General features: G+C 41.4%; 1 protein-coding gene across 6 annotated transcripts in view; it reads left to right on the forward strand.

Moving 5' to 3' along the window:
- atp1a2a (ATPase Na+/K+ transporting subunit alpha 2a) overlaps positions 1 to 27,398 on the forward strand; it is a 112,132-nt gene that overhangs the window by 65,962 nt on the left and 18,772 nt on the right. For 5 of the 6 annotated variants that reach the window (XM_017461878.3, XM_017461877.3, XM_017461875.3 and 2 more), the window contains 3 exons: positions 12,623 to 12,791; positions 19,508 to 19,662; positions 20,044 to 20,167. The exons of the other annotated variant lie outside the window; for it this stretch is intronic. In XM_017461878.3, coding sequence (XP_017317367.1) covers positions 12,623 to 12,791; positions 19,508 to 19,662; positions 20,044 to 20,167 — 448 coding nt within the window. The remainder of the gene's footprint in view (positions 1 to 12,622; positions 12,792 to 19,507; positions 19,663 to 20,043; positions 20,168 to 27,398) is intronic. 6 annotated transcript variants of the gene reach the window in all.

The raw sequence follows: 27,398 nt of genomic DNA on the forward strand, positions 1-27,398 counted from the left end.
GACTGCACAGCATTGGCTACACTTTGTTCCAAATGGTAATACTTGCTTTTCATAAATGTGTGGACTGTGCTCTTTCTCTATATTCCTCCACAAGAAATGAAGCAGGGGCTGGTCGTCAAGGAGAAGCCTCATCTCATGGAACGTTGATGGCCTTAATATCCACACTGATCGCCACTGCATGCTCTCTAAACCGTAGGAGTACACCAAGTAGTGATGGACCAAGGGTAGGCCCTGGTAGCAGATTGTCATCCAGACAAGCTTACTGATAAGGATATGAGCAACTGAAACCCCTCTAGACTTTCCATTGTGATATATCATGTGATGGGGTATTGCAGGATAATTTGCTTCTTAATCTACATTGACCCTGTTAGCTAACGAATTCAAACATATCCAATTTTAACCAATAATACGTTTTCTCTTTTACCTCTCCAATCACAAGTCTCCACACATATCCTCATTACGTAAATTCCTATTATTTCTAAGAAGTCTTGTTTTCTATTTGTTTTCCATGCTGCCCTAAATTTTCCCACTATCTTTTGCCTGGGTCTGTTTCTTATGCCACTATTTGCGATCACTATTTTGTGTCATTTACGTTGAAGGGTCTATATTTTCTTAGAATTTACCTCCTTGTCCACATTTGAGCTACTTTCCACCATGGATGAGTGACTGCTTCATCTTCTGTTATGGGTGAGTAAACACTCTAAAGTTTTATGTATCATATACATTACGGTCGCACCCCTATTTCTCTGGGTCACTTGCCCCTTGTTTATCTAGGTCAACATCCTTTACATTTCTATGTCTTATGTTTTTTGGTGGTTAGACATAAGGTCAAATATCACCAATCTTGGTCCTTTGAACCCTGGGCCTTCCACAATGGGATCTCCTGAGATGAAAGGCGCAGCAACACCGACGTATGCCTGCTGCTCTTGTGGAACATAAACACCCATCTATCCTGTTTTTTCTAAAATCAAACAAACTACCCAGCTGCCTTGTTATATGAATAGAAACAATATGCACCCTGTAAGATGTTCAGTAACACCTTACTTTATGAAAATAAATGTTTCTTTTAATGATTTTCTGCATACATTCTTGTTAATAAACTGGGCCATTATAAATATCATCCCTGTGTGTGTGTGTGTGTGTGTGTGTGTGTGTGTGTGTGTGTGTGTGTGTGTGTGTGTGTGTGTGTGTGTTTTCCATTTTTGTTCATGCGCTTCCTTATCTCAGAAGAACAGCTGGATGGGGCCCCTCAGCAGAGCAGTTTGTCATGAGGCCTTCTCATGCATCTATTTCAGTCAGACTGATATATTAGCTGTGGGACACAATATTCTATATTTTTATTTATCCAAATTTCATACATAATTCCCCCTTTGTGACTTTAAAGTCACACTCCTTACTTAATAGTGATTAATTACATCATTGCTTTATCCCAAGGAAATGTGTTTTCAATTTTAACCTTTTTCTATACTAGCAAGCATGCATTCTTTTAAATAACAAACACCTAAGTCCAGAGGGGAGTGAAAAAAGTCTCCCGTTCTTTGTGTTTGACAGTATATTCATCACATGGACAACATATCAACACACATATACACTAACACACATTAACATATGATTACACAATCATAATATTTCAGTCCTTCTCAAGTACATCCCCTCCTTGTGTTGCCTGCCACACTTCTGGCTAATGCCTTCTTCTGCCCTTTGTGATTCTGCACCATGTAAAAGGGCTCCGTGGGGGTCAGGGGAGAGGTTACTAGCATATCACCCTGAACTGTTCCCCATCCTTGAATTCAGCAGGGTGCTTAAGATCTTCAGTCTCATCAGGCACATTGGTCCATAGTCTATCTTCTCCTGCCCTGACCGTGATGACCTCCATGTTTTTTTTTGAAAACCACTCTAGTCCTCCCACACGAAGTCCATATGATAACTCTCACATCAGAAGATATCTCACATGGGTAACCCAGATCTGGATCCCTTCATTGGTCTTGGGTCCATATATCTGTTCCTCCTTTGCAGCTACCCATTTTTGTTCCATGGTGATGTAATCTGCTCGACAGGAGATGGGGTGCTCCCAGTGAGTTGGTTTCCATTCTCCCACTCATCACTCATTATGTCTGTCCCTCTGTACCTAATCTCCATTCTGCTGTCTAGGACGGGCTTTCTATCTACTTCGAGTTAGAGACAAAGGTATACAAAGAAATACAAACTCATACTTATTGTATGTACTTGTTTTTCTTCTTTTTTCCTTTTTAAATTTTTTTATATATTTTATTTTCCCTTGAACTTAATTAATGTTCCTTTTTTCTTTTTTTTGTGTTTTCTCTTTTCCACTATTTACACTTTCTCTTTTACACCATATACATTATGGGGACACTTCCGGAGAGGCTCATTCTGTCTGGGACACATTGTATTCTTCTGGACCACATCCGTTCTTTTCACTATACTCTGGTTTGTTAGCAATTTGCAGATTTTGCCAAACAAGGATTGAATGGCTTTGCCAATCATTTTCTGGATCGGGGGATTACACAGCAGGTCAGCAGTGTTAGTATTAAAAAGAATATTACTACTACTATTCCCATTCTGATCAGGATAGCCTTCCAGCTCCCCAGAGAACAACCAGCTAAACCAGTCCGCGTCTTCCTTCTGCGGTTCTTCTTTATGAGTTCTACACATGCTCTTTGCGCAAATCCTCCACTGCTTTAATAGCAGCAGTAATATTGCCTCCTGCCCCAGTATGCATAGGGATTACTGTACAGCATTCTTCACCAATTAAGCTACACACTCCTTCATCTGGAGCTCTCATCACATCTATAGCTAGACGGTTCTGTAGGGCCATTATAGATACTGCATGTACTTGTTTTTCAATTCCCTGCAGGGCTAATATAGTGTAATTTATGAATCGCTGTTGGTTATACCATATAATTAATATATTCTGCATTTCTCTTCATTTGTGTCCTTGGAAGGAATGCAGTCAGGGTGTCTGTGGATGCTTCTCCCATAGCCCTGTACTCTTTGGGGATGCCTACTGGGATTCCTGCTCAATTCACATATACTTATTTTCCTTCTAGGCTAAAGTATCTTTTCCTTCTCGGCACTATGGGCCTTTTATTTTTACCTAGAGGTTCTGCGGGTCCCTTATCTATACCTAGTGGGAGTATCCTGAGGGAGTCTGTCAAGATTACTGGGGCACCCACTCCTCCCAATATGGTGCAAGAGTGTGTCATAAGACCATTCCTTGGCCACAATACCAGAATATATCAGCTACTGTTAATGTTCCTATTTCAACCAGATTCAAGATTCTCCAGCTAACCTTTATTCACTTTCCCTCTCCATCTATACCTGTTACGTGCATGTTTTGCTCAGCACTCCATAGTTCCTGAGTTCGTCACCTTCCCTAACATTTGTTTTCCATATCTCTCATAGCAGTATGGGGAAACGTAGGCCGGGTGCTATTTCTACGTTACCTAGTAGTTTGAGGACTGCTGTTTGTGTTAGTGGTGCTTTGACAGTTAGCTGTGTAGACGTGAATAATCTTATTTATAGAAGTCATCCGCGTATCATGTATGCTCCATATGGTTGGGTTGAAGTAGTGGTTCAGGCATAATGGAACAGATGCTTGATACACACATGATGTGAGTGGCTTGCACATGTGTATCTCACAAGTGGCCAGATTCCCAGGGATCGGTATGGCTTTAACTATCTGCCTTTTCTTGGTGCATTTTATGCAATCTGTTTTTACGTTTTCTTTGGCTGTGAACATCAGCCATTCCTGGAACAAATTTCCTGCATCCTGGTTGTTTTCTTTGATCTGTTGCTGCTATTTTACTTGTCACTTGGGTATAGTTTGTTTGTGTTTTTGTTTCCCTAACAATTTTATGGCTCCATCAACTGTTACTTCAACCGTCACTATAGTTGTAGTTATTATTGCTAGGTTTGTCAAGGTTATAAATACTGTATTCATTGCAGAGTTTTGTGGTTTAGTTCTATTGCAGAGTTTTATGGTTTAGTTCTATATCAGCTTGCCACCTTCTTTTGTTCCTTTTCATTCACTCTCTAAGTGCCTTCTACCTCTATTTTCTTGTAGTCGGGCTCTGGTTCTAGTGGCCAGTCCACCTCTTATCTCTTTCTGTTATGCAGTTTCTATTCCCCGATCATTGCTGTCCCACCCTGTGAGCATTCGCTACAATTTCTCTGTATTAATGGTGGAGAGTTTTCCTTGGTCTTATGGCTCCGATTCGACTGCTGATTGTTGGGCTTCTGGTGCTGGGGGAAGCAGCACCACCTCACATCTCATTCTATCCAATGATTGTTCTATTCTTGGTCCCCACTGTTCCTCCAGATCTTGGGGGCTTGTCATGCTTCTTGGTTCTGCTCCTCTGTTAGTTATTCATCTGCTGGTAATTTCTCTGCTAGTGGTAATTCTGCTGGTGGTCCTTCTGGTGCTTCTTCTTGGTCAGGGCCCACGTCAGCCTGCGGTTCCTCTGCTGGCTCTTGTATTCTGTCCGGAAGTGGATTTGGGGCCTCTGGATCTCATGCCTGTGTGCAGTGATTGAGATGGTACCATAACTTTTTACCTTCTACCTTTACTGCTGCCGGTTTGGTCAAGATCACCTGGTGTGGCCCTGTTTTTCTCATGTCATTCCACCTCCTTCTGAATACTCTGATGTACACCCAATCTCCTGGTCCCACCTTCTGTAGCTTGTTCTTAGGTTCAATAATCCTTGATTCTGTGGTCCTGTTCACCTGTTAGAACAAAGTTCTGTCTATTTAGCTTAGATATTTTACACAGCTCGCAAGTTCTTTTTCCAGCTTTTCCAGTCAGGGCCCTCTATAGGGTCCTCCCAAATATGGCACCAGCATTGGTTGACCTGTAAGAATTTCATGTGGTGTTAGATGTGTTATGCAGTTAGAGTGCATGCACATGCTCATTAGGGCTAACAGCAGTGCTTGCACCCAATTCAGTTTGGTCTCTGTGCAGATTTTATCCAATTTTATTTTCAGTGTCCCGTTAGCTCTTTTCACCATTCCCTGTGATTGTGGGTGATACACACATCCAAATCTGTGCTTTATTCGCAGGGCCTGTGATTTCTGGGCTATTCTGTTCACAAAATGTGCACCATTGTCTGAACTAATTTTGTCTGGGATTCCAAACCAAGGTGTAACTTCTCTGCACAGGAACTTCGCTACTGCATCTACATCAGCGTGTGCTGTTGGGTGCACTTCCACCCATCTGCTAAATCTGTCCACTAGCACCAAAATGTACCTTTTTTTCCTTTCCTCTCTATCATGTCCACAAAGTGAATCATCAGGTGCTGAAATGGTCCATCTGGCTGTGGATGTGTCCTATCAGACCTGTGAAACTTTTCCTAATGTTGTGCTGTGCTCATATTTCAGTTTGTAAATATGTGGTCAATCATGGGGCCTAGAAATGGTGTTCACCAGGTTTTTTAAGTCTTTTTTACCACTTTCTCCCCGTGATTTCATGGACTGAGGCTGCGTTTTGTGCTTCCGCTAAGGCTGCAAAGTCTGTCTCTGGTAGAGGCATGTCTTCTGGGACTGAGACTGGCATTATGTAAGTATGCTGTAGTGCTGCTTGCTTGATGGCTTCATCCACTGCTGGATTCCCTTTAGTGACAAATGAACCATGTCATTTATGTGCAGCACATTTTAACAATAGTCAATTTGGATGGTAATGGTATAACATGCAATAGCTCATAAATGGCTTGACCATGAGTTACAGGTGAGCCACCTGCTCTATGAAACCCATTTTTTTGGCCATCTATTGTGCCCAGATTGGGCCATATAAGTGGCACACTCCATAAACATATGCTGAATCAGTATAAATTGTACAAGATTTTCCACTTGCCAATTTACAGGATGCTAATAGGGCCATGTTTTTTGCCAGTTGGGCTGAGCAAGGTTGACTTACAGATACGGCCTGGATGGTATTGAATGTCATGAGGTCTGGGCTAGATGCTATGATTGCATAGCCTACTACAGGGGTGGGCAATCTTATCTGTCTTACATGCATGAGTGATTACAAACGCAGGGCTTGGTAGGAGTGTGTTCAGGGCATGGGTGGTGTATAGGGGAGTGGAGTGGCCCATAGTGATTGCAGAAGCTTATTGTTAAGTGAAGGCGGCTGCCGCTTATCCACAATAGCACGGTGGCATACCGTTTTCTACATTGTCGAAGGCCATACTAAAGTAGACGATAGGCTGTTTACCTGGGCCTTGCTGTTGGGTTAACACATGTTGGCAAATCTCTGTTTTTCTGAGACATACAAATGAAAGGGCTTGCTATAATCAGGCCCAACCAAAGCTAGCGTGGAACAGAGATCGCTTTTTAACATTTCAAATGCTGCGAATGCCTCTGCCATCCAGATAATGGATACATTTTCCACGGGACTGCTGCTCATATTAGAGCCCATAAAGGGGCCATTTTTAGTGCAAAGTCACAGATCCACAGTCTACTATGGACTACCATCCTTAAAATGGTAAAAAAAAAATAAAAAAAAAAATAAAAAAAACCTGTTTTATTGTTTGGGGGTGGTCTGTACAGCTTCTACTTGGGGAGGGGCAGGAGACCTATTCTCTCTATGCAACAGTCTGCCCAAATACTCCACTTTTTTTTACAAAACTACAATTTGTCCCTGCAAATTTTATGACCATTTTCTGCAAGCATTGTAAATACCTTTATTGAGTCTGCGCCACATTGCTCTTAGGTTGGACTACAAATCAACAGATCATCCATGTACTGAATTAATATACTTATGATATTGAATGAAGCCAAGTCTTGTTCTAACACGCAGTTGAAAATAGATGGACTTTCACAGTACCCTTGAGGGAAGTGCACATATGTGCATTGTTGTCCCTTGTAAGTAAATGCAAACAAATGCCTTGAATCAGGATGCAGCGGTATACTAAAGAAAGCTGAACTCATGTCTATTACCATGTACTTCTTAGTATCCTCAGGGATGTTTGACAAGAGAGTGTGAGGGTCAGGTACTATAGGTGTCTCTGCTTGTGCAATTCTATTAACTGCATGTAGATCATGTAAAAGTCTCAATTTTTCAGAGTTGGATTTCCTTACAGGAAATATGGGAGTGCTATACGGGCTATTAGTTGGAATCAGGACCCCTGCTTCTAGGAGCCCCTGAATTGTAGGTCTGATTCCTTCCCTAGCCTGGGTAGTCAACGGGTACTGTTTCTGATAGGGTAACCTAACATTAGGCCTAACATTTATTTTCACCTGTCCTACTGATTTGACTAACCTTACATCTGTCTGGTGTTTTGTCCACAAGATATCAGGCACACTTTTCAGCAATGCTTCATCTTCTTCCTTGTTGGCTCCTGTTGTGAGCACTGGTGTATGCAGTGACAATGGCATGTGTCTCTTTATCCATGTGTGTGTTGCGATCATGCTATCTACTCCCTTCTGTGAAATCCATGTGTGTTTGTCTGGTGAGATGTGTAGTTTCCACTCCTTAACCTGTGCTGCCACTCTTACCATAGGCCCTAAATCTTTAGTCTCAAATCCTTCTGCTACCATGAGAGAGATATGTGTGGAAGCTTCAAGCATGAGATGCCAGTCATGCTTAGGTCATCTTACCATGTACCTTGACAGCCACTCCTTGTGGTCCTATTACTACATTTGTTGTTATCACCTCAAATCGTCTTTGCTCCATTATCACACTCCACAACTGCCCGTAACTCTTCATTTTTACTGTTGTGATCAAAGTACATTGTACAGTGGAGGGGGCTTCTTGTTTCTTTGAACTCTGGTCATATTGTATGCATACTTTCCATTTCAGATAGATCTATTTCAATTCTGATGAATCTGGATCAGTATGTTCCAGCCAATACCATTGTAATCTGTTTCGTTTGCTTGTTTGCCTCTGTCAGTAGCTGTTGTCCTACTGAGGTTTCATCAGGAAAGGTTACCCAAAGTCTTGTGGGGCTGTAGTGTATTGTTGCTGCAAGTTTGCATAGTAGATCTCTGCTGAGTAGGTTCACTGTGGATTTTTGTGAATATAGAAGTGGTGCCACTGTTGTGGTGTCTTCTGCTGTTAGTGTTTGGGCCTCCGTAAATCTCAAATCTGTGTTGGTCCCAAGAAGTCCGTAGTTTTTATTGAGTTGCGAGAGAGGGTGAGTCCGAAGCCTACCTGACCTATACATGAAAATGTGACAACTGTGTCCATCATGAATGGGGCTGATTTCATGCTATTGATAGACACCATGTTGGTTCTTGTCTTGGATGCAGTGTGGTGACGTGCATTTGCTCCCCCTCCAGCTTCTCTTGGCATCTTCAACTCCAGTTGATTGTGAGCCCCATCCAGGGTCCTGCAGGTTCTTGCCTCTGGCTTGGGTGTGGCGGTCCTCCTTGCTGGTCTCTATATTCTTGCTGCCCTGGCTGCTTATCTCAAGGGCAAACTTGGCAATTCCTTCTGGTTTGTCCTTTCTCTCCACATCACCAAGATTCAGGTGGTTGTGACCTGGGGACATTCTCTCCTGTCTGGGAGCCCACAAGCTGCTTCTGCCCTTGTTACGGGGCCTGGGTCCACTTCTGCCACTTCCCTCATCCATGCTTTTGTCCTTGTCCTCTCATGGGTCGACCTTTGGGCAGTCCTTGCTGATTACTGAGGTGGACATGTATCGGGACATTGGCACTGGTGGCGGACCGGGCTGTTGCGTGTACAGCTGCAGCTGTACTGGATATTGAGCTTGGACATGTGGACGTGGCACATAGGCCTGTACTGCCTAAGATTGGTTGGAGGCAGCAGGTACCATCACTGCTGCTTCTATTATTGGGGCCTGCATTGAAGCCTGCACTTTTCTAGGCTTTTCTTTTTACTTCTTAACCTTGGTAAGCTCTCCTAGTTGTGTTGTCACCAGCTCTTCAGTGACATCCTGGGCTTCTTTTTTCTTCTTCCTGTGTTGTTCCACGTGGTGCACAAGATGGGCCTGGAACATCTCCCAGGGCAAGGTGCTAAGTCTGACCACATTTTCCAGTGCTTCCTGCACATCTGTGGCCATGCACCTTTTTAGCATCATCTGGAGTACTCTGATTTATTCAGACTCTGTTTCATTCAGGTTCCAGGCTGTTCCTGTCTCCTCACACCACCTGTTCTGGAAATCTTGAATGAATTTCATCATGTTCTCCTCTTCACCCAGCATCATAGCCTCCAGCTTTACTGGATCCATTTTAGTGGGGTATGCTTCTTGTATTTCCAGGTGGTAGCCAGGTTTGTCTTTCTTGAGGGTGGCTGTCCACCTGTTCTGAGTGCTGTCCTGTCCTGTATTATTTCTTCCCCTGTGTGTTGCATGCTTTCGTCCATTTTTGTGGCACTTCTCTCCAATATTTCATTCTTTGCCCTCACCCTCTCTTCTGTTTGCTTTATATGTTGTTGAGTTTTATATGTTGTTGATATGCTGAGTGTTCGTTCTAGCATTTCCATCAGCCCTTGGTCTTTTTTCCTTTGTGCCTCTATTTCAGGCTCTATGAAAAACATTACAATTACCCGTCTTGCCACTGATCTGCTTATCTCCATCAGATTACTGTCATCTGGCATTTGTGGGTCCTGGGTGATCCCTACTAGTCATTTGTCCATTTGTTGTGCATCTTTGGAATGGGTTTTACTACTGAGGTTATTTGGGGCTGGTCTATTTCCTGGCTGCATGAAGAGCCCTTCCATTGGGCTGCATGCTGCATTGCTGGCTGAGCACTCCCTCATTTCATTTGCTGCTGTAGCTGATGGTGTGCTGGTGGGTTTTGCCCTATTTACCTCAGGTAGCTGTTACTTTCCTCCTTTAGCTCACTCAATTGAAGTTTCCTTGCTGTGCATGTGGGGGTACCTAGAGTTTCTGTAGCACTGCTCTGGCCACTTACTGATCCTACTTCCTCATCTCTCAATACCCTCATTCTCCCTATCATTCTCCCCTCTACCTGCATTTCTCTCTCCACCCATTCTTCATCTCTTCGAACTGTGTTATGTCAGGACACAATCCTTCTGGTTTCCTCTGATATTCTGCATAAGGTGGAGGTCTCTCTTCTCCCTGCTCTTCTGTCTCTTGCTTTGCTTTCTTTTCCCTACTTTCTCGTCTTGCATTACTCTGTTTACTGCTTCTTCTCTCTTCATCTCTTTCCTTTCCTTTTCAAACCAACTTAGTACCTCTAGTTTTTTCAGTCTTTCCAATGTCTCATCATTTCCCACACTCCTTCACATTGTTTCTCTGCAAATGTCCCTTCTTTAGGCCACTGCAACACTCCATGGGCCCTGTCATGCCATTTTATTATACACGTTCTGATATATTTCTCATCATTATTATGTTTGGCCACCACTACATCTGCTGGAGTTGGCTGACTAGATTTTCCCAGGTTACCCAAGACACACCTTTGTTGAGCCCTGTTGGCACTGCTCCTTTCCCGTAGATTTTGATTATATCTTGACCGGACTAAATGAACATTTATCTGTTTAGCTGTTACTGCTGGCCTTACTGGGTTATTTCTCCTGTACCTTTCTGCAAGTGAGTTGATTTTGTCTACTTATATAGATACAGTAGATCACCTTTCTCACTCTACCTTTCTGAGGTCTACTGTAACTATTGCAGTTAGTCGTGAGCAATAATTGTATTGCATAGGTTTTTCTTCAAATGGATCTAATAGTGGTTCATTGTCTGAACCACTAGTAACCACTCTTCATTATCTGGGTCGTTTATAAATTCAAATAAAGGGATGGCAACCCTAGTTGACCTTGGATCTTCCACTAACTTTCACAGTATTGCACTATGCATCATAGGTTTCTTGGGCCTTCTCAGCATTTCAGCCTAATTGACCTTGGAAAATTCATGTTGTAAATCATCCAAGTTGCCCCACCTAATTATACACCACAATTAATCTGCAATCAACTCCTCCACTTGCCTCCTTTCGACTCCACTTTTGTCTCTAAATGTTCTTTCATCCCCAAAATCTGTCCTTATTCCTGTAGTCTCAGCAAGTATATCCTGTTGTGCCATTCACCTTCATACTGTATGTCTTGTGTTATTAGTTCTTTCACAGCCTGGAAGACACAGAATATATGACCACCAGAGGGTACAGATCATGGCCAGATCATAAATTATCCCCATGGTGTACAATTTTTTTATTATTTTTTTTTTCGTCTACTGGCTTCGGTCTCTTCCCGTCACTCTACCATTTAATCCTGTGTCTAAAAAGTAAATAACACAGAATTAATTAATTATTGCCCTGTTGCCTTTTGTGATGGGAAAATACCCTGATACAGCATCCTTTGGCGTAGCACTGAGAGACCAACGAGTCTGACCCTAAATGGGCATAACTTCTGTTGCTCCTATCAGGCTTAAGACTGCACTTATCAATGGTTCCCCAAAGTATCTTGTGCACACTATGGTACAACCAACCATCTGACAGTATTAAGCTAAATCCCAGAGTGTATTTTTATAACCTGACTAAGTCAAAGCCCATGTTAGTTTTCAGAAATCGCAGTGCTGTCTTCTCACTTTCATACAACCAGCGACTGGTCACCTCTCATATTCTATAACATGTTCTACCCTAAGTTCAGTGTACCATGGTATTGCTATAAACCGGTCAGCAACCCATAGTTCCCATGTAAGGTCCATGATTACTATCTCTTACAGCTAAGGATTGTGCTAAGGTATAACCTAGTCCTCTGTCGACCCTAGATTGCTTCTTATATAGTTGATCAACAAGGTGTACTAGTTCCGAGACCTTACCAATCTGTATCTTGTGATATGTAGCCATCTGCCCACAGTGTAGTTTCTGTTTGATCGTAATCTGGGTTTTCGTAATAGTTTAACAGCAGTTTGCTCCTGCTTGTAGCAGATCATACCCTGGCATTCTGGAATGGCAATGTATCAAGCTGTGTTTTTCGATGTGCAGCTGTAGGGCTTGAACAGGGGAAAGAAACGTTGTGCACAAACAGGAGATTTCACCTAGCAGGTGATGTAGGAAAGTCATAGGACGTTAAACTGTCCATACAAGACAATTATGAGCTGCAAAAGGAGTTCCTGGTGGGCCCAAAGGAATGGGATTGATGGGGGTTATCAAATGTGGATGATCAGATCTGACGAGCACCAAAACCTGCAGTCTTGCTGAAGATAAGGCTGATGGCGTGGTTCACAGGTGCCTCTTTTTTTTATATATATCACGCGACGTGCTTAATTGCCACGTCACCTGATCACGGCAGGCCGTGCTCATTTATAGCCTCATCATGCTATAAATAGGCATGATGTAACACAAGCTTCAGATATTGGTCACGTGCGAGGGTGCTTCCCCCAGCGTGGAGCTCACGCAACGTTGAGTTCATTTTGAAAGGGAACTCCTGTCCAGAGTCACCAGAGGAAGAGCTGAAAGAGGGATATCTCCACCCTGACATAGTGCATGCCATCTGGGTTTCATTCAGAAAAGTTAAGGTTGACCACATTTCTTCTCAAGAGTCTATACATTGCTATAAATACAAAATGGTGGGCCTTAGAGGTATAGTAGTTTTTTGGATGCTGTTTAGGAATGCCTCTATTGGAAGAAGTTGTTACTTTAATGGTTGTTGCAATTTCTAGAGCCAAGGTGTAACTATTTGTATCCTCAGGGTGCTATAGTGGCAGTGACAGGTGATGGAGTAAATGACTCTCCTGCTCTAAAGAGGGCTGACATCGGCATTGCTATGGGAATAGCAGGATCTGATGTCTCCAAACAAGCAGCTGACATGATCTTGCTGGATGACAACTTTGCATCTATTGTAACAGGTGTGGAGGAAGGTAAGATAAAGAGAGTAAACAGAGGGTTAGAAAGGTAAAGAAATATTAAGACATGCGTTTGTATTAAATACATAAGTATATTAAATGATTAAATTATTAACATAGTAATGAATTAATGTCATTGTTAATTAATTAATAGTATCATAAACAAAAAAAGAATATTTTCCACATGGAGGACTGAATTTTTTTTATTTATAAAATGATAAACAACACTGCATAGCAGATGACAGCTTGGTCACCTTGTTCTTCAAACCATGGTCATGTTTTCTTAACGGAAGAGCACAGAAGTGGCTGATGACCATAGATTTTGGTGGGACAGAACAACATTAATAAAGTTGAATAAAATTAGCCTCGAACAAAATTCAGTTGAGAGGCTATCACATGTATGCCTAAGGCTATACAATAGGCTACTATCTAGTCAATTTGATAAGTAACCCCTGTAATAGTCTTTGTTGTTGACTCTCAACAGCCATCTTACATAGAGTTTAGCAGCTCAATTTGAACTGTTTAGACGTACACTTATTCAACTGTGTTTGGTAAAGTAAAGAAGACAGAAGAGCTATCCATCTCTTCTCCTTGTCAACTGCAAGGCAGGCAGTGTTGTGAGATACCTCATGATGTTATCAGAGAACCAATGTTATGATAGTAACCTAAAATTCTCTTTCTAACATTCGTTCAGTATCTCAATATGGGATATAGACCACTCCCATATTGCAGATTTTTCAAGCTGGCACCATGCTAGTGGCAGCTGATTACAGCAGCTCCTGTCTCGAGATACATTATATCTTACTTATTTTGCCCATGTTAGATTTTACTACTTAAGTATCTGACACTTTTCGTCTCTTCAGCTCTTCTTTTTCTTACTTCTAAGATTTATTCTGTTTTAGCAAATAGATTTTTAATGTATCATGCACACTACACTTGGAGTAGAGAACAAGGGGAGAGAGAGCAGGTCACTTAATGTACACACGTGATCAGTTGCTGCTGCTCTAAAGATCTGCACTGCACGCTGGAGTGCGGTTCAACATTCGTAAAGAATTGCGGAGAGCATACAGGGGATGCAGAGCTGGATCCAAAACAAAGGCAAAGAAGAGACTGTACAAGCCCGTTATTCCCTCCATGATCATGGGAAATGTTCAGTCTCTTAGCAATAAAATGGGTGAGCTCAATGCACTGATTGGGATGCAGCTGGAGTATCGGGAGTGCAGTGTGACTCCAATGCTTCTATCCCTGGATTTCAGACAGTGAGGTTGAACTGAGCTGAACTGAGTTGTAAGAGGAAAGGTGGAGGGGTCACACTGTTTGTAAATAACAGACGATGTAATCCGGGACATGCTCATGTGAAGGAGCGTCACTGTTGCCCAAATGTTGAATCGCTGGCTGTTGGTTTACGTCCAAATGATCTGCTAAGGGAATTCACGGTTGCCATTGTGGTTATTGTTTACATCCCACCGGCATCCGACGCAGAAGCATACACTCAGTTATCGCAGACTCCAAACTAAACATCCAAATACTTTCATTGTCATTTCTGGGGATTTTAATCATGTCACTTTCCATTACATTACCAAAGTTTTACCAGTTTGTCAACTGTTACCAGAGAGAACAGACCACTGGATCTCCTCTATGCAAGTTTGAACCCTAATTCCTCTGCTCTGCCAACACTGGGAAGGTCTGACCACAACCTGGTTCTGCTGATATCCACATACAGACATGTTGTCTTGAGGCAGTCTGTGATGATGTAGACCATAAGAATATGGTCACAAGAGGCAGAGGAGGCTCTGAAGTTCTACTTTCAGAATACAGACTAGGAAGTGTTATGTGAACTGGCTGGGGAAGACATTAATAACATAATGGACTATATAAATTTCTGCACAGACACTATAGTTCCTCTGAGGAGGGTACATTGTTTTCCTAATAACAAATCCTCGATCACCAAGGACCTGAAGGAACTTTTTAACAAAAAGTAGACTTTCAGGAAGAAGCATCAACAGATGAGGAGGGTGCAGAAGGAGTTGATAGTGAGACTGAGAGGGAATAAAGAGGGAAGCTGGAGAGTAGGCTTCAGCAGAACAATACAAAGGAGGTGTGGGCTTCTCATTCTTGGAGAAGCTGAACCCTGAGAAAGCAGGGCCTGACTGAATCAGTCCTAGGGTACTGAGGGTCTGTACTAACCAGCTGTGTGAGATCCTCCAGCATCTCTTCAACTTGAGCCCTCGACTGGAGAAGGTGCCAAAGCTTTGTAAAATATCCTGCCTGGTTCTTGTTCCAAAGAGGACAACTCCCTCCACCCTGAACAATTATAGACAAGTAGCCATCACATCGCACATAATGAAGGTCCTGAAGAGACCGGTGCTATTCCATCTAAGATCTCAAGTCACTTCTTTTCTGGGCCCCTTGCAGTTTGCTTACCAGCCACAGGTAGGCATGGATGATGCAGTCATATATCTACTTCAAAGGGCCCACACCCATCTGGACTACAACCCCACAGTGAGAATCACTTTCTTTGATTTATTGAGTGCATTTAACACCATACAATCTCTTCTGCTGAGAGAAAAGATGAGAAGAATGCAGATGGACATGCCCATGATCTCCTGTGTCACTGACTACCAATCGGACATGCACCAGTTTGTGCATTTGGGAGCCTGCCTGTCTGAGCGCCTGGTAAGTAGCACTGGAGCACCTTAGGGAACTCCTCTTCACCCTGTACACCACAGATTTTCAGTACAGATCAGATCTCTGCCATCTTCAGAAATTTTCTGATGACTCAGTGGTAGTCGGGTGCATAACGGACAGACAGGAAGAAGAGTACAGGGACCTGGTCAACAACATTGTTGAGTGGTGTGAGAAGAACCATCTGCACCTCAGTGTGGCTAATACCAAGGAGATGGTGGTGAACTACAGGAGGAAGAGGATCACAACCAGTCCTGTTACCATCATGGGTCAGGATGTTGAGCAGATTGACACCTACAGATACCTTGGTGTCCATCTCGACAACAAGCTGGACTGGAAGGTTAACTCTGAGGCTGTGCTCAAGAAAGGGATGAGCAGACTCTATTTTCTGAAGAAGATCAGGTCCTTTAATGTTTGCAGCAAGATGTTGGAGTGCTTCTACCAGTCTGTGGTAACCAGTGTAGTCTTCTTTGCAGCAGTATGCTGGGGAGGTAGCATTAGAGCTGGAGATGCAAAAAAAAAAAAAAAAAAAAACTCAACAAACTGATTAAGATGGCTGGCTCAATCCTGGGCTGCTCTCTGGACAGTTTCAAGATGGTGGTGGAAAAGAGAACACTCAAAAAATTCACAGCCATTCTGGATAATGAAAGGCATCCTCTCCATGACATACTAGTTAAAACAGCTGTGTTTCTTTAGTAGAACATTCATTCTGCTCCACTGTATAAAGGAGCAATATAGGAGGTAATTTGTACCAACTGCGCTGGGACACTATTTGCACTGAGCCAATCTTAGGAGAAGCTCATTGGATGATAGTCGAACTACCACCACCCATTATCAATATCCATATGTATATGCATTGTGGTGTTGACTACAGGAAACCCCAAATAAATTAAAACTTGTGAACTAATTTCTTGTTTTTGTATTTATTAAAGATGTATGTTGTGCAATCATTCTGTCCCAGAAAAGAAAAGTTCAAAGAAATTATTGAAAGCTCAATATTGCCATGACATTCATGTTCATAAGTGTATATAAACTTCCGAAAGCAACTGTAGATACAGATACAGTGTCCTCCACTAATATTGACACCCTTTGTAAATATGAGCAAAGAAGGCTGTGAAAAATTATCTTTATTCTTTATTCTTTAACTTTTTGATCTTTTGTTACAAAAAAATCATAAAAATACTGCAGTTCCCATTTTTGACCACCAGGTCCAAAAATAACTTTGTGTTGGTAAATGGGGCAGTGAGCATACCGCTCTACAATTGCACAATACCTTGAAACATGAGCAAATCAACAGAACATTAGCTTATGTTTGTCAAATAGAAATTTTCAAAAAACTGTCACTCAAAAGATGTAATTGGTAGTTCAATGGAAACCAAAATGTATAGAGTTGGGAATGAGGAAGTTTAAGATTTGTTAAACATCGGACATACAGTATCTCACAAAAGTGAGTACACCCCTCACATTTTTGTAAATATTTGATTATATCTTTTCATGTGACAACACTGAAGAAATTACACTTTGCTACAATGTAAAGTAGTGAGTGTACAGCTTGTATAACAGTGTAAAATTGCTGTCCACTCAAAATAACTCAACACACAGCCATTAATGTCTAAACCCTGTGAGATACTGTACAGTCCCCTCCAAAAGTATTGGAACTGCAACTGTTTTTTTTGTTTGTTTGTTTGTTTTAATCTGTACATGGCAGACATCTGGCTTTGAGATCAAAATATGAATGAGACAATAGATTAGAATTTCAGCTTTCATTTCCTTATGTTTACATATAGATGTGTTTAACAACAACTTATAACATCACACCTTTTTTGAACCCACCCATTTTCAAGTAATCAAAAATATTGGAACATGTGACTGACTGGTGTTTCTTGTTGCCCAGGTGTGCCCTGTTTGATTGTTAAAGCAACTAATAATTCTGAATGTCTACTGTCTAGTAGCAGAATGAATTTAGAAGTCTACAGCAACAGTCTGCTAATTTACACGGAAATGCAGCCAATCTAATTGGGAGGAAATTCATCATGCAGCAATGATCCAAATCACACTGCCAACACAACAGTTATTGCAAGCATTTCCTCATTTGTAAGTTGTTTTGGATAAAAAATGTCTGCTAAATGAATAAATATAAATACAAATAAATACATTTTTACATAAATGTAAGCAAGAAATATGCAACCAAATATTAAGTGTTATTTACTTTGACAGTCTGTACCTATACTTTTGCTCACCTTAAAATTGTGTGGTCTGCCACCAAAGGTGCCATGCTTTAAGTTGTTTAACACATCTAGATGTAAATATCAGGAAATGAAAGCTGAAATTCTGATCCATTGTCTTATATTCATCTTTGTCTTTAGTGTATAGCAAGAATGTCTTTAGTGTACAGGCGCATCTCAAAAAATTAGAATATCATGGAAAAGTTCATTTTTCACGGCTTACAGCTATTCAAATTCTTTATTCTAATATTTGAGATACTGGATTTTTGATTTCCATGTGCTGTAAGCCATAATCATCAAGATTAAAACAAAAGGCTTGAAATATTTCACTTTTATGTGTAATGAATCTAGAATATGTAAGTTCCACTTTTTGAATTAAATTACAGGAAAAAAATTAACATTTCCATGATATTCTAATTTTTTTTTCAGCTGCACCTGTATAGCAAAAACAAACGAATTTGACTTGTCATTCCAATACTTTTGGAGGGGACTGTATATACCTCTATATGCCTCTATGGACAAGCCACCACTGAAAGAAAAACATTTTTATAAATTCAACAACTCAAAATTAAAAATAAAATAAGCAAAAGTATGATAAACTAGCCTATAAAAAAAAAATGCACATAAAAAAAATTGCATCCAAAATTATAAGATGGATTTTGGATCAAGAGATATTTTAGAAGTTGCCAATTAATGAGGGTACAACTCATATTGTTAAATTAAACCAACTTGCAGTGATTAATGTCATAATTACAACTAACTATTCATGCAGCAACATACTTGTCACGATTCCCCCTTGAAGCAGCGTGCTCTAAGCGCGAATGCGCGAGCACCTGCTTTTCCGTTGTTGACTGTAATGACATCTGGACACGTGTGTTTTGTTTATGTTTCTGTCACGTCTCCTCCCTGTTCTGTCATTGGCTGGGATTTCACGTGGGTCTGAATTGCTCTCAGCTGCTAGCGGTTTAGACGCTGATCATGTCCGCATATATACCGCGCGCCTCCCAGCACACAAGGCGGAAGATTAATACTTTAGAGTTAGTCGTAGTCGTAGTCCGCGCTGGATTAGCCGCTTCCAGTCCCTCATCATAGTTCGTTTCTTGTTTTGTTTATCGACCTTGTTTTCCGTGACCACGACCCAGATTCCTGCCTTTCCCCGTGTATGCCTGTTTGCCAATCGCCTGACCTCTTGCATGTTTATGGATTACGTTTTGGATCACGTTTTGGATTTGTCTGCCTGTCTGTCTTTCAAATAAACAACTGTTCATCCTGCACTTGCATCCGTCCTATCTCTGCTCTGTCCCGATTCGTGACAATACTAAACTCCTATTACATTTATTTCAATGCCATCATCTTATTCATAAATCTTCATATTAGTCTTTTTGATATTTCCTTTTTAAATTGTCTCTTGCTTTTATGTTACATCATATTATATTTCACAGCAAAGAAATAAAATGTTATTTCCTTCTTCAGTACATATTTTCTATACCTGAATTTTTATTTTTCTGGCTTAAAGTATGCGAAGAAAACAATTTCACTGCTCTACTGTATATGTGACCAATAAAGACTCATTAAAGGGAAATTCTTGTATTTAAAGGTAGTGGCCTAGACACTATTGGAAAAACCCTGTCTCAGAGTGATTTGTATAATCTGAATGTGAGCCCAGAAAATCGATTTATGCAGCTGCGTAATCTGAGTTTGATGAGTAACTTTCCCCACATAAATATTGCTATAACACTAGGACTAAAGTCCTGTGTATAATATATAAGCCTCAAAAATTGCAGAGTCATCTACATCATCTTTTCTGTATATCTCCTGAAGGTCGTTTGATCTTTGATAACCTGAAGAAGTCGATAGCCTACACTCTTACCAGCAACATCCCTGAGATCTCTCCCTTTCTCCTCTTCATCATCGCTAGTGTTCCTCTGCCTCTGGGCACTGTCACCATCCTCTGCATTGACTTAGGAACTGACATGGTAAGAGACAAACATATACACACACACACATACACAGACTCATTCTTTACACATGGCCCCAGGTACCATCACAATGGTCTGCATTCAGTCTACAAATATGTTTCAGACTGACAGACACAAGATTGCTCTCCCTCAGTCACTTTCTTCGTTTATCTTTCTAGGTCTCTGTCTTCATTTTCAATCCATGAAAGTTGTTTGTCCTCTTTGTGACATAGAGTACAAAGAAACACTTGTTTTGTACGCACACACATTCACACAAATGCACAATTTCTTAATATTGTATTATTGCTGCTGTTCTACTGCTACTTCCTATGGGCAGTGTTGCACATACTTTCTTTCTCTTTTTCTCACTCTCCATCTCTCTCTCTTTTTCTCATCTAGGTTCCTGCCATTTCTCTGGCTTATGAGTCAGCAGAAAGTGACATTATGAAGCGTCAACCCAGAAACTCCAAAACTGACAAATTGGTCAATGAGAGACTCATTAGTATGGCATATGGGCAGATTGGTAAGACACATACTCACACACAAGGGCAAGTCCGTACTTACAAAAAATAAAGAAAGCAGTATTGTTGCATCATTATTGTTCTATTGTGAAATTTTGAGTCAGGTCAAATGGTTCAAATGCTCTTAACCTTTAGAACCCTATGAATTCAATTAGTGGGCATTTTTGTTAGGTCTACTCATGCGATGAACTCCACTTCTCAACCTGTACTGTGGCCTACAAACATGGCCGCCACTGTCTGCAATTCCCAGAACACTCACACATTGACACATTCACTCTCACCTTCGTTTTAATCACACACCCCTGCATCCAATTCACAGCACAATCACAGCCACAGTATAAAAGGACTTTAATTTCATTAACTCCTTGCGAAATATAAGCTTGATTCCTTGTATATCTCTGCTTGGGACCCAGTCTGATCTTGACCCAGTTTTGCGTAGTGTTTTTGATATTGTCCTGCTTCTGATATACTGCTTCTTGATCACCCGACAATTGCCTGTTTTCTGGATCTGATTATTGCCTATATTTTGGATTTGTCTGACCCAATCTTCATAAACTCCTCTACCTGCATTTGCATCTGCCTGCTGTTCCATCACATGACAATATGTAAAGATTCAAGTGACTTCAATTGGTCACTTGTAGGAGAGACATGGATATTTCTGGTGCTGAGAGTGCAATATCGCTTTTACAATGTAACCTTTGTTTCTGGAATGAAGAGATCACCTCTCCACTCCATTACATATTCCATATGCACTGGGAATTGACCCTCTGGGTCTGGTGAAGTGGATACTCTATAAGACACTCCAGCTGTGCCCTATAAAAAAGCCATAGTGGCATGAATTCAGTGCTATATGTCCCAAAGCATCCTCAAGATGGAGAGATAGTCTCTTCACTCAGAGAACAAAGGTTACATTGTAACCAAACGTTCTCTATCATATTGAGATTATCTCTCCACTCTATTACATATTCTATATGTACAGGGAAACTCTGTAAGACACACCATGAAGGGACGGTGCAATTAACAAACAAACTATGTACAATATTTACAAATTGACAGTCTCATGCCAGGCATGAGACACTACCAACAGCTCACCTCCCTTGCAAGATGCCAGAATGGAGGGGGAAAAATGAGAGGCCTTACCTGTCACCTTGCCTGATGCAAGGATGACACCACGGCTGAACCTGAGACGACAGCCTAGATGACATGTTCATTTCTGGTTGCTCCCAGCACCAGCTCTCCAAAAGAGGGACTTGCTGCAACATTCATGCCTGTAAAATTTAGTAAAGGTAATGGTAGATGATCACATGGCTACCCCACAAATCTTCTACAGAGAGGCAACCTGCCATAAGGCCCATGAGATTTCAACCCCTCGTGTTGAGTGTGCTCTCAGTCCTAGCAGTGGTGGCCCATCTGTTTCCTGATAGGCCAGCTGGATTGTCTCCACAACCCAATAGGGTAGCCTCGCCTTAGATAGTGGCTTGCCCCAACATTCTTTTTTTAAAGCATACAAATAGCTCATCAGTTTTGTGAACACCTTTTGTGTTTTAGATACACTGTGTGTCCTCTCTGGGCAAATTATTGACTGTTTTCTTTCCATCCCCTCACAGTTTTGTTAAACAAGAAATTTATGAAGCTCAACAGACTAATTTAGGTGTGGATCAGACAACACTACTGAAAGAAAACCCTTGGCGTGAAACTACAGCAGCTTTGATGAATTGAGAGAGTCTGGAGTTCCCCTGTTAGATAATTTTTTACTTTAATTACAGCGGGGGGGAATAAGTATTGGATGCATCAGAATTTTTTTTAGTAACTATATTTCCTATGAGGCTATTAACATGAAATTTTCACTAGACATTAGTATTAATTCAAGAAATCTGGAAATATAAATAATTCACAACATAAATAAATTGGTTTCAGAGGGGGGGAAAGCGTTATAATGGCCCTGTCAATCACCTGACTTGAATCCAATTGAACAAGATTTAAAGACAATGTTTAGAAGAATGGGCCAAAACTACACCTGAATACTGCAGCCATTTAATTTCTTCATACAGGAAGTGTCTTGAAGCTGTCATTACAAAGTCTTCACCACTAAATATTAAATAAATTTCAGTTAGCGTGTTCAATATTTTTTTTTCTTCCTGTGCCAATCCCCTTTATTACACATACTTTTATTTATGTAGTGAATTCTTTATATTTTCGGATTTCATGAGTTAATACTGATGTCTGGTGAAAATTTCATTGCATATGATTGAGGATAGTATGCACAGTGTTTTTTGAGATCCATTCAGCCTAGCCATTCACTAATGACATCTATAACTTTGTTACAGAAATGTGGCCCATTGTCACTGTAGATTTTTACAGGGATTCCCCACCTAGGAATGATTTCATTCACCAATATTTTAGCTACTGTAGCATCATCAGCTTTCCCAGTTGAGAAGGCCTCTACCCATTTTGACCAGCTGTCTACAATCACCAGACAGTATTTTTTTGCTTGACATGGAGTCAATTCAATGAAATCCATCATTGAGTAATAATTATTCAAATGGTCCTTCTGGTTTATGGAAGTTCAAGGTTGGTGGTTTTATGTTCCCCAGTGAATTAAATTTAGCACAGGTGAGACAGCGTTCACAAAAAATTTTTGAGTAGGTGGTGAAACCTATAGTATAGAAATGTTTGTTTATCTTTTGTACCATCTCTCCTCTTGAGACCCCATGGCTCAATTTAAAGCATAAGGAAAGTATACTTTAGGTAAAACAGGTTTCTTATCAGGCTTATACCAAACATTATGCTGAAGTGTGCAATTGTGTTTTTTCCACATCATTTTTTCTTGGGGAGTTCATTTGGACTTCATCAATTTGAGGAATGGTTAATTGTTTCAAGAGTACATTTTATAAAGAGATTGCAAATAATGAAGAAGCAGCCGTTTTGCTTCCTCATCAGCAAACGCATTTCCCCTTGAAATCACATCCATGTTTTTGGTGTGAGCCTGGCATTTATGAGCAGATGATAAGAATTGAGTCTTTTATTGCAACAAAAGCACTGAAACCACATGTGGGACCAATAGTTTCAGTTCCTTAAAAAGTACAAGCAGTGCTGAGGCCTCGACACATAAAGCGGATGCAATGACAGCGTGTAAACATGCTGGCATTGCTCGTGCCACTGGATTTGGCTTGGTGGAAAAGTAAGCCACTGGAAGTAAATTAGCACTGTGTGTTTGCAGAAAAATAGAAGTCATGAAGCCAAACAGCCAAACAGTTTGAACAAAAGGTTTGGACATATCAGGTAATCCCTGAGTGGGTGCGGAAACCAACTGTGTTTTTAGGTCCAGAAAGGCTTTTTCAGCCTCTGGAGTCCAGATTATTTTATCAGTTATCAGTTTATCAGAGCCAAATTGCAGAAATTAACAGCTTCAACTCTAGGATGTTGGTGGGTTTCCTCAATGAACTGCTTGCTTCAGGTCCTTCCACAACATTTCTACTGGATTTAGGTCAGGTCTTTGACTTGGCCATTCCATAACAAAATGTATTCTTCTTTAACCATTATTTACTATTTCTATGCTTAGAGTCATTGTCTTATTGCATGACACACTTTCTCTTGAGATTCAGTTCATGAACAGCTGTTCTGAAATTTTCCTTTAGAAATTGCTACTTCAGAGTTCACTTTTCCATCAACCATGGCAAGCCATCCTGGCTCAGATGCAGCAAAACAGGCCAAAACCATGATACTACCACCACAGTGTTTCATAGATGGGATAAGGTTCTTATGCTGGAATGCAGTGTTTCTTCTTATTTAAACCAAAAAGTTCTATTTTGGTCTCATGCATCCAAAACATTTTTTTCCAATAGCCTTTTGGTTTGTCCACACAATCTTTAATAATCTTGAATATTAACATTAGCCAATGTGAAAGAGGCCTTTATTTGCTTAAAAGTTACCCTGGGTTCCTTTGTGACCTCATGGACTATTACACACCTTGCTCTTGGAGTGATCTTTGTTGGTCGACCACTCCTTGGGAGGGGAACAATAGGCTTGAATTTCCACTGTTTGTACAAAATCTGTCTGACTGTGGATTGGTGGAGTCCAAACTATTTAGAGATGGTTTTGTAACCTTTTCCAGCCTGATGAGCATCAACAACTCTTTTTTTGCAGTTCTCAGAAACCTCTTTTGTTCATGCCATGATACACTTCTACAAACATGTGTTGTGAAGATCAGACTGATAGATCCTTGTCATTTAAATTAAACAGGGTGCTCACTTACATGAGATTGTCATATCATAGATTGAAATCACCTGACTCTAAATTTACCTTCAAATTAATTGCTAATCTTAGAGGTTCACATAATTTTGCCACTCACAGGTATGTAATATTGAATTATTTTCCTCAGTAAAATGACCAAGTATAATATTTTTGTCTCATTTGTTTAATTGGGATCTCTTTATCTACTTTTAGGACTTTTAGGATCTAATTTTATGGCACTCAATGGCTGGTCCAGTGGCCCTTGAGGCCCCAGCCTACCCCAGCCTAGGTGGTAGGCATCTGTTGATACTAGCTGCCAAATGCATACTGGGCCCAGCATACTGCCTCTTGCCATTTTCACCCCATGCTTCCACCAGCGGAGCGCTACCATGAGACCAGCAACTTTGTTGACCAAGTTTTCTCAGTAAGTAACCCTAGACAGAAGAGGCATCACTGCACAGGTCACATGTGTAGAAGTGCAAGTGGCACAACCTATGCTGTGGCTGCCATAAGGCCCATTAGATGGAAACACAACCCCCAGTTGACACTTGCCCCTACTTGAATGTGAGAGAGGCAAGCTTTGATTGCCTCCTGTCTGTCTCAGGTCAGAGTCACAATTGCATTTCTGGAGTCCAAATTCAGACCCAGAAACTGAGTGACTTGAGATGGCTCTAACTTGCTCTTCTTCATATTTAGATGAAGACCTAAGTGTTTGATATGCTCCACAAGCACAGACATGTCCTTCAGACACATTTTTTCAGTTGGGGCACAGACCACCCAATCATTTAGATAATGCAGAACCCTGATAGCTAGAAGGTGAAGTGGGGCATGGACTGCATCCATACACCTTGTGAATATCTGGGGTACCAAAGACATGCTGAGTGGGAGGACTCTGAATTCGTAGGTCCTGTCCTTTTGACTGAAACCCAGAATGTTCCAGTGTCCACCTCAGATTGGTATCTGGAAATAGGCATCTTTGAGAATGACACTAGCAAACCATTTGCCTTTGCTTATTGTCTGTTATACTCTTGGAACTGCCAGTATCTTGCATTTCAGGGGCTGAAGGTAGTTGTTTAGTCCCCTGAGGTACAAGATTGGGTGTAGTTCCCCATCTAGATTGGGTATAAGGAAATAATGAGAGAAAAATCCAGCCTGTTGGTCTCCTTTCCCCACCTCGTTGATGGCCCCTTTTTTGAAGACTTCAATAATCTGTCCTTGCAACATTTGTGTTATTGGTCTACTACTTTAGATCACAGATGATCCCTTGTCAGAGGAGATACCTGGGAAAACTGCAACCAATACCCCTGGGTCATAGTTGAAGGGACTTTGCCTCAGGTTGTCCCAAGCTGTGACCCTTGCCAATGGAAGCGAAGGCAGCCCAAATCTGGCACATTATCAGGAGCAAAGTGGTGGGTACACTTGGCCCGTCCCATCATCCCTCTTTTTACCCTGTCGCTGACTCAAGCTGAGGTCTCAGGTCTTCGGGACCCCACTGGAGTTGGTCTGGGAAATCCAAAGGCTGGGTCTGTTTAGGTCTGTATCTGCTTCTATGCTGACCATATGTGCTTGAGAGCTCCCTAGCATAGCAACACACCTCTTGGGCCTGCTGCTATAGGCGGAGTCCGTCTGACCTAAACATGCTAGAAGGCTCAACAGACAGTCTAGAGATACAGTCACGGTCATCCAGCTGGAGTCGAGACTGTGACAATCACAAGTGATGCCTCGCCACTCAAAGACATGCCATGGCTATCCCTGCTGCCTATTCTTTCATAACTACTGGCAGAAGGATGGAAACCTGCCTAAGCTCGTCCAAAACACTATATGGCGCCTGCTCTTCATGAGCTTTATGACCAGCTCCCACAGGAGTAATAAGAGAATGGCATTTGCCAACTTAGTCTGAACCGCCATGGCTTTGTGCATATTAGACAGCAAACCATCCATCACTCTGCAGTTTTTATTAGGGTAACCAACCTTGCCCAAAATAGACTTGGGAGAAGGCGTTGCAAAGGTTGTAATGGTTTGGTCTGCTGAAGGCAACAGCCCACATCCAATTTTTTCTGCTCCAGCCACATTCCCCAGTGGTGGCAAGTTGTTTTTTCTGCCAAACCACAATGGGGTGGACAAAGGACATGATTAGTGCCCAAATAGTTTTGAAATTAATATGACAGACACTTATAGAGCCCTGCCATAACTACAGCATAATGCCATTGGTAACTTGTGAAGCATGCCTTGCAGGTGATCAACTTCATCTGCGCTGTATAGCTGCGGCAAGGAATGAGGCTACAGTTGGGGGATGTACACCTCCTGTCTTTGACACCTGTATGCCTACCAGACCAATAATAATACAATCATACAGGGGATGCACAGTATTGTAGCAAGCCTATACTCAGTTCATTTGGAACCTACAGCAGAGTAAAAGTTCTTTTTTTTGTGAACAGCCAGACAGAAGTAGGGGCTTTGGGTCAGGAAACGTTGTGCATGATTGTTTAAATCTATGACTGTATGTCTGCCCATTGCTGTCACTGGTATGCAGAGACAGTGTTACATAGCCCCATTCTATTCAAACAGACCATAGTCTCTGTGCTCACAACCCATTAGATGGGGACTGGGGGTAACTCAAAATTGTATGTGGCAGGATTATCTGTATACAGGGGCAGGGGCAGACTGGTTTTTGCTGGGAGTGCATACATTAGTAAAAATGTTCCATAGAGGTGTGGAATGTCTGTTTCTGACATAAAACAGTGATTCCACAGTGGGATCTGGACTTGGTGCAAAGCAGTTTGTGCAATTACCATATGAACAAATGGAAGATTCAAACATAAAATGTCTTTTACTTAAGACAGCTTTTTGCTAGCTATCACTACAGCCAGGTAAGTCTTGAATTGCATTTCTTAATGATGTGGAATGTCTCCCACTGTCATGCGAAACAATGGTCGAACTCTAGCATGAATCCAACATTAATAAATCGATCAACCTATCTGCCTACCTATCTGAGAATGT

This window comes from Ictalurus punctatus, chromosome 20 (genome assembly GCF_001660625.3).
Source record: "Ictalurus punctatus breed USDA103 chromosome 20, Coco_2.0, whole genome shotgun sequence".
Taxonomy (NCBI): domain Eukaryota; kingdom Metazoa; phylum Chordata; class Actinopteri; order Siluriformes; family Ictaluridae; genus Ictalurus; species Ictalurus punctatus.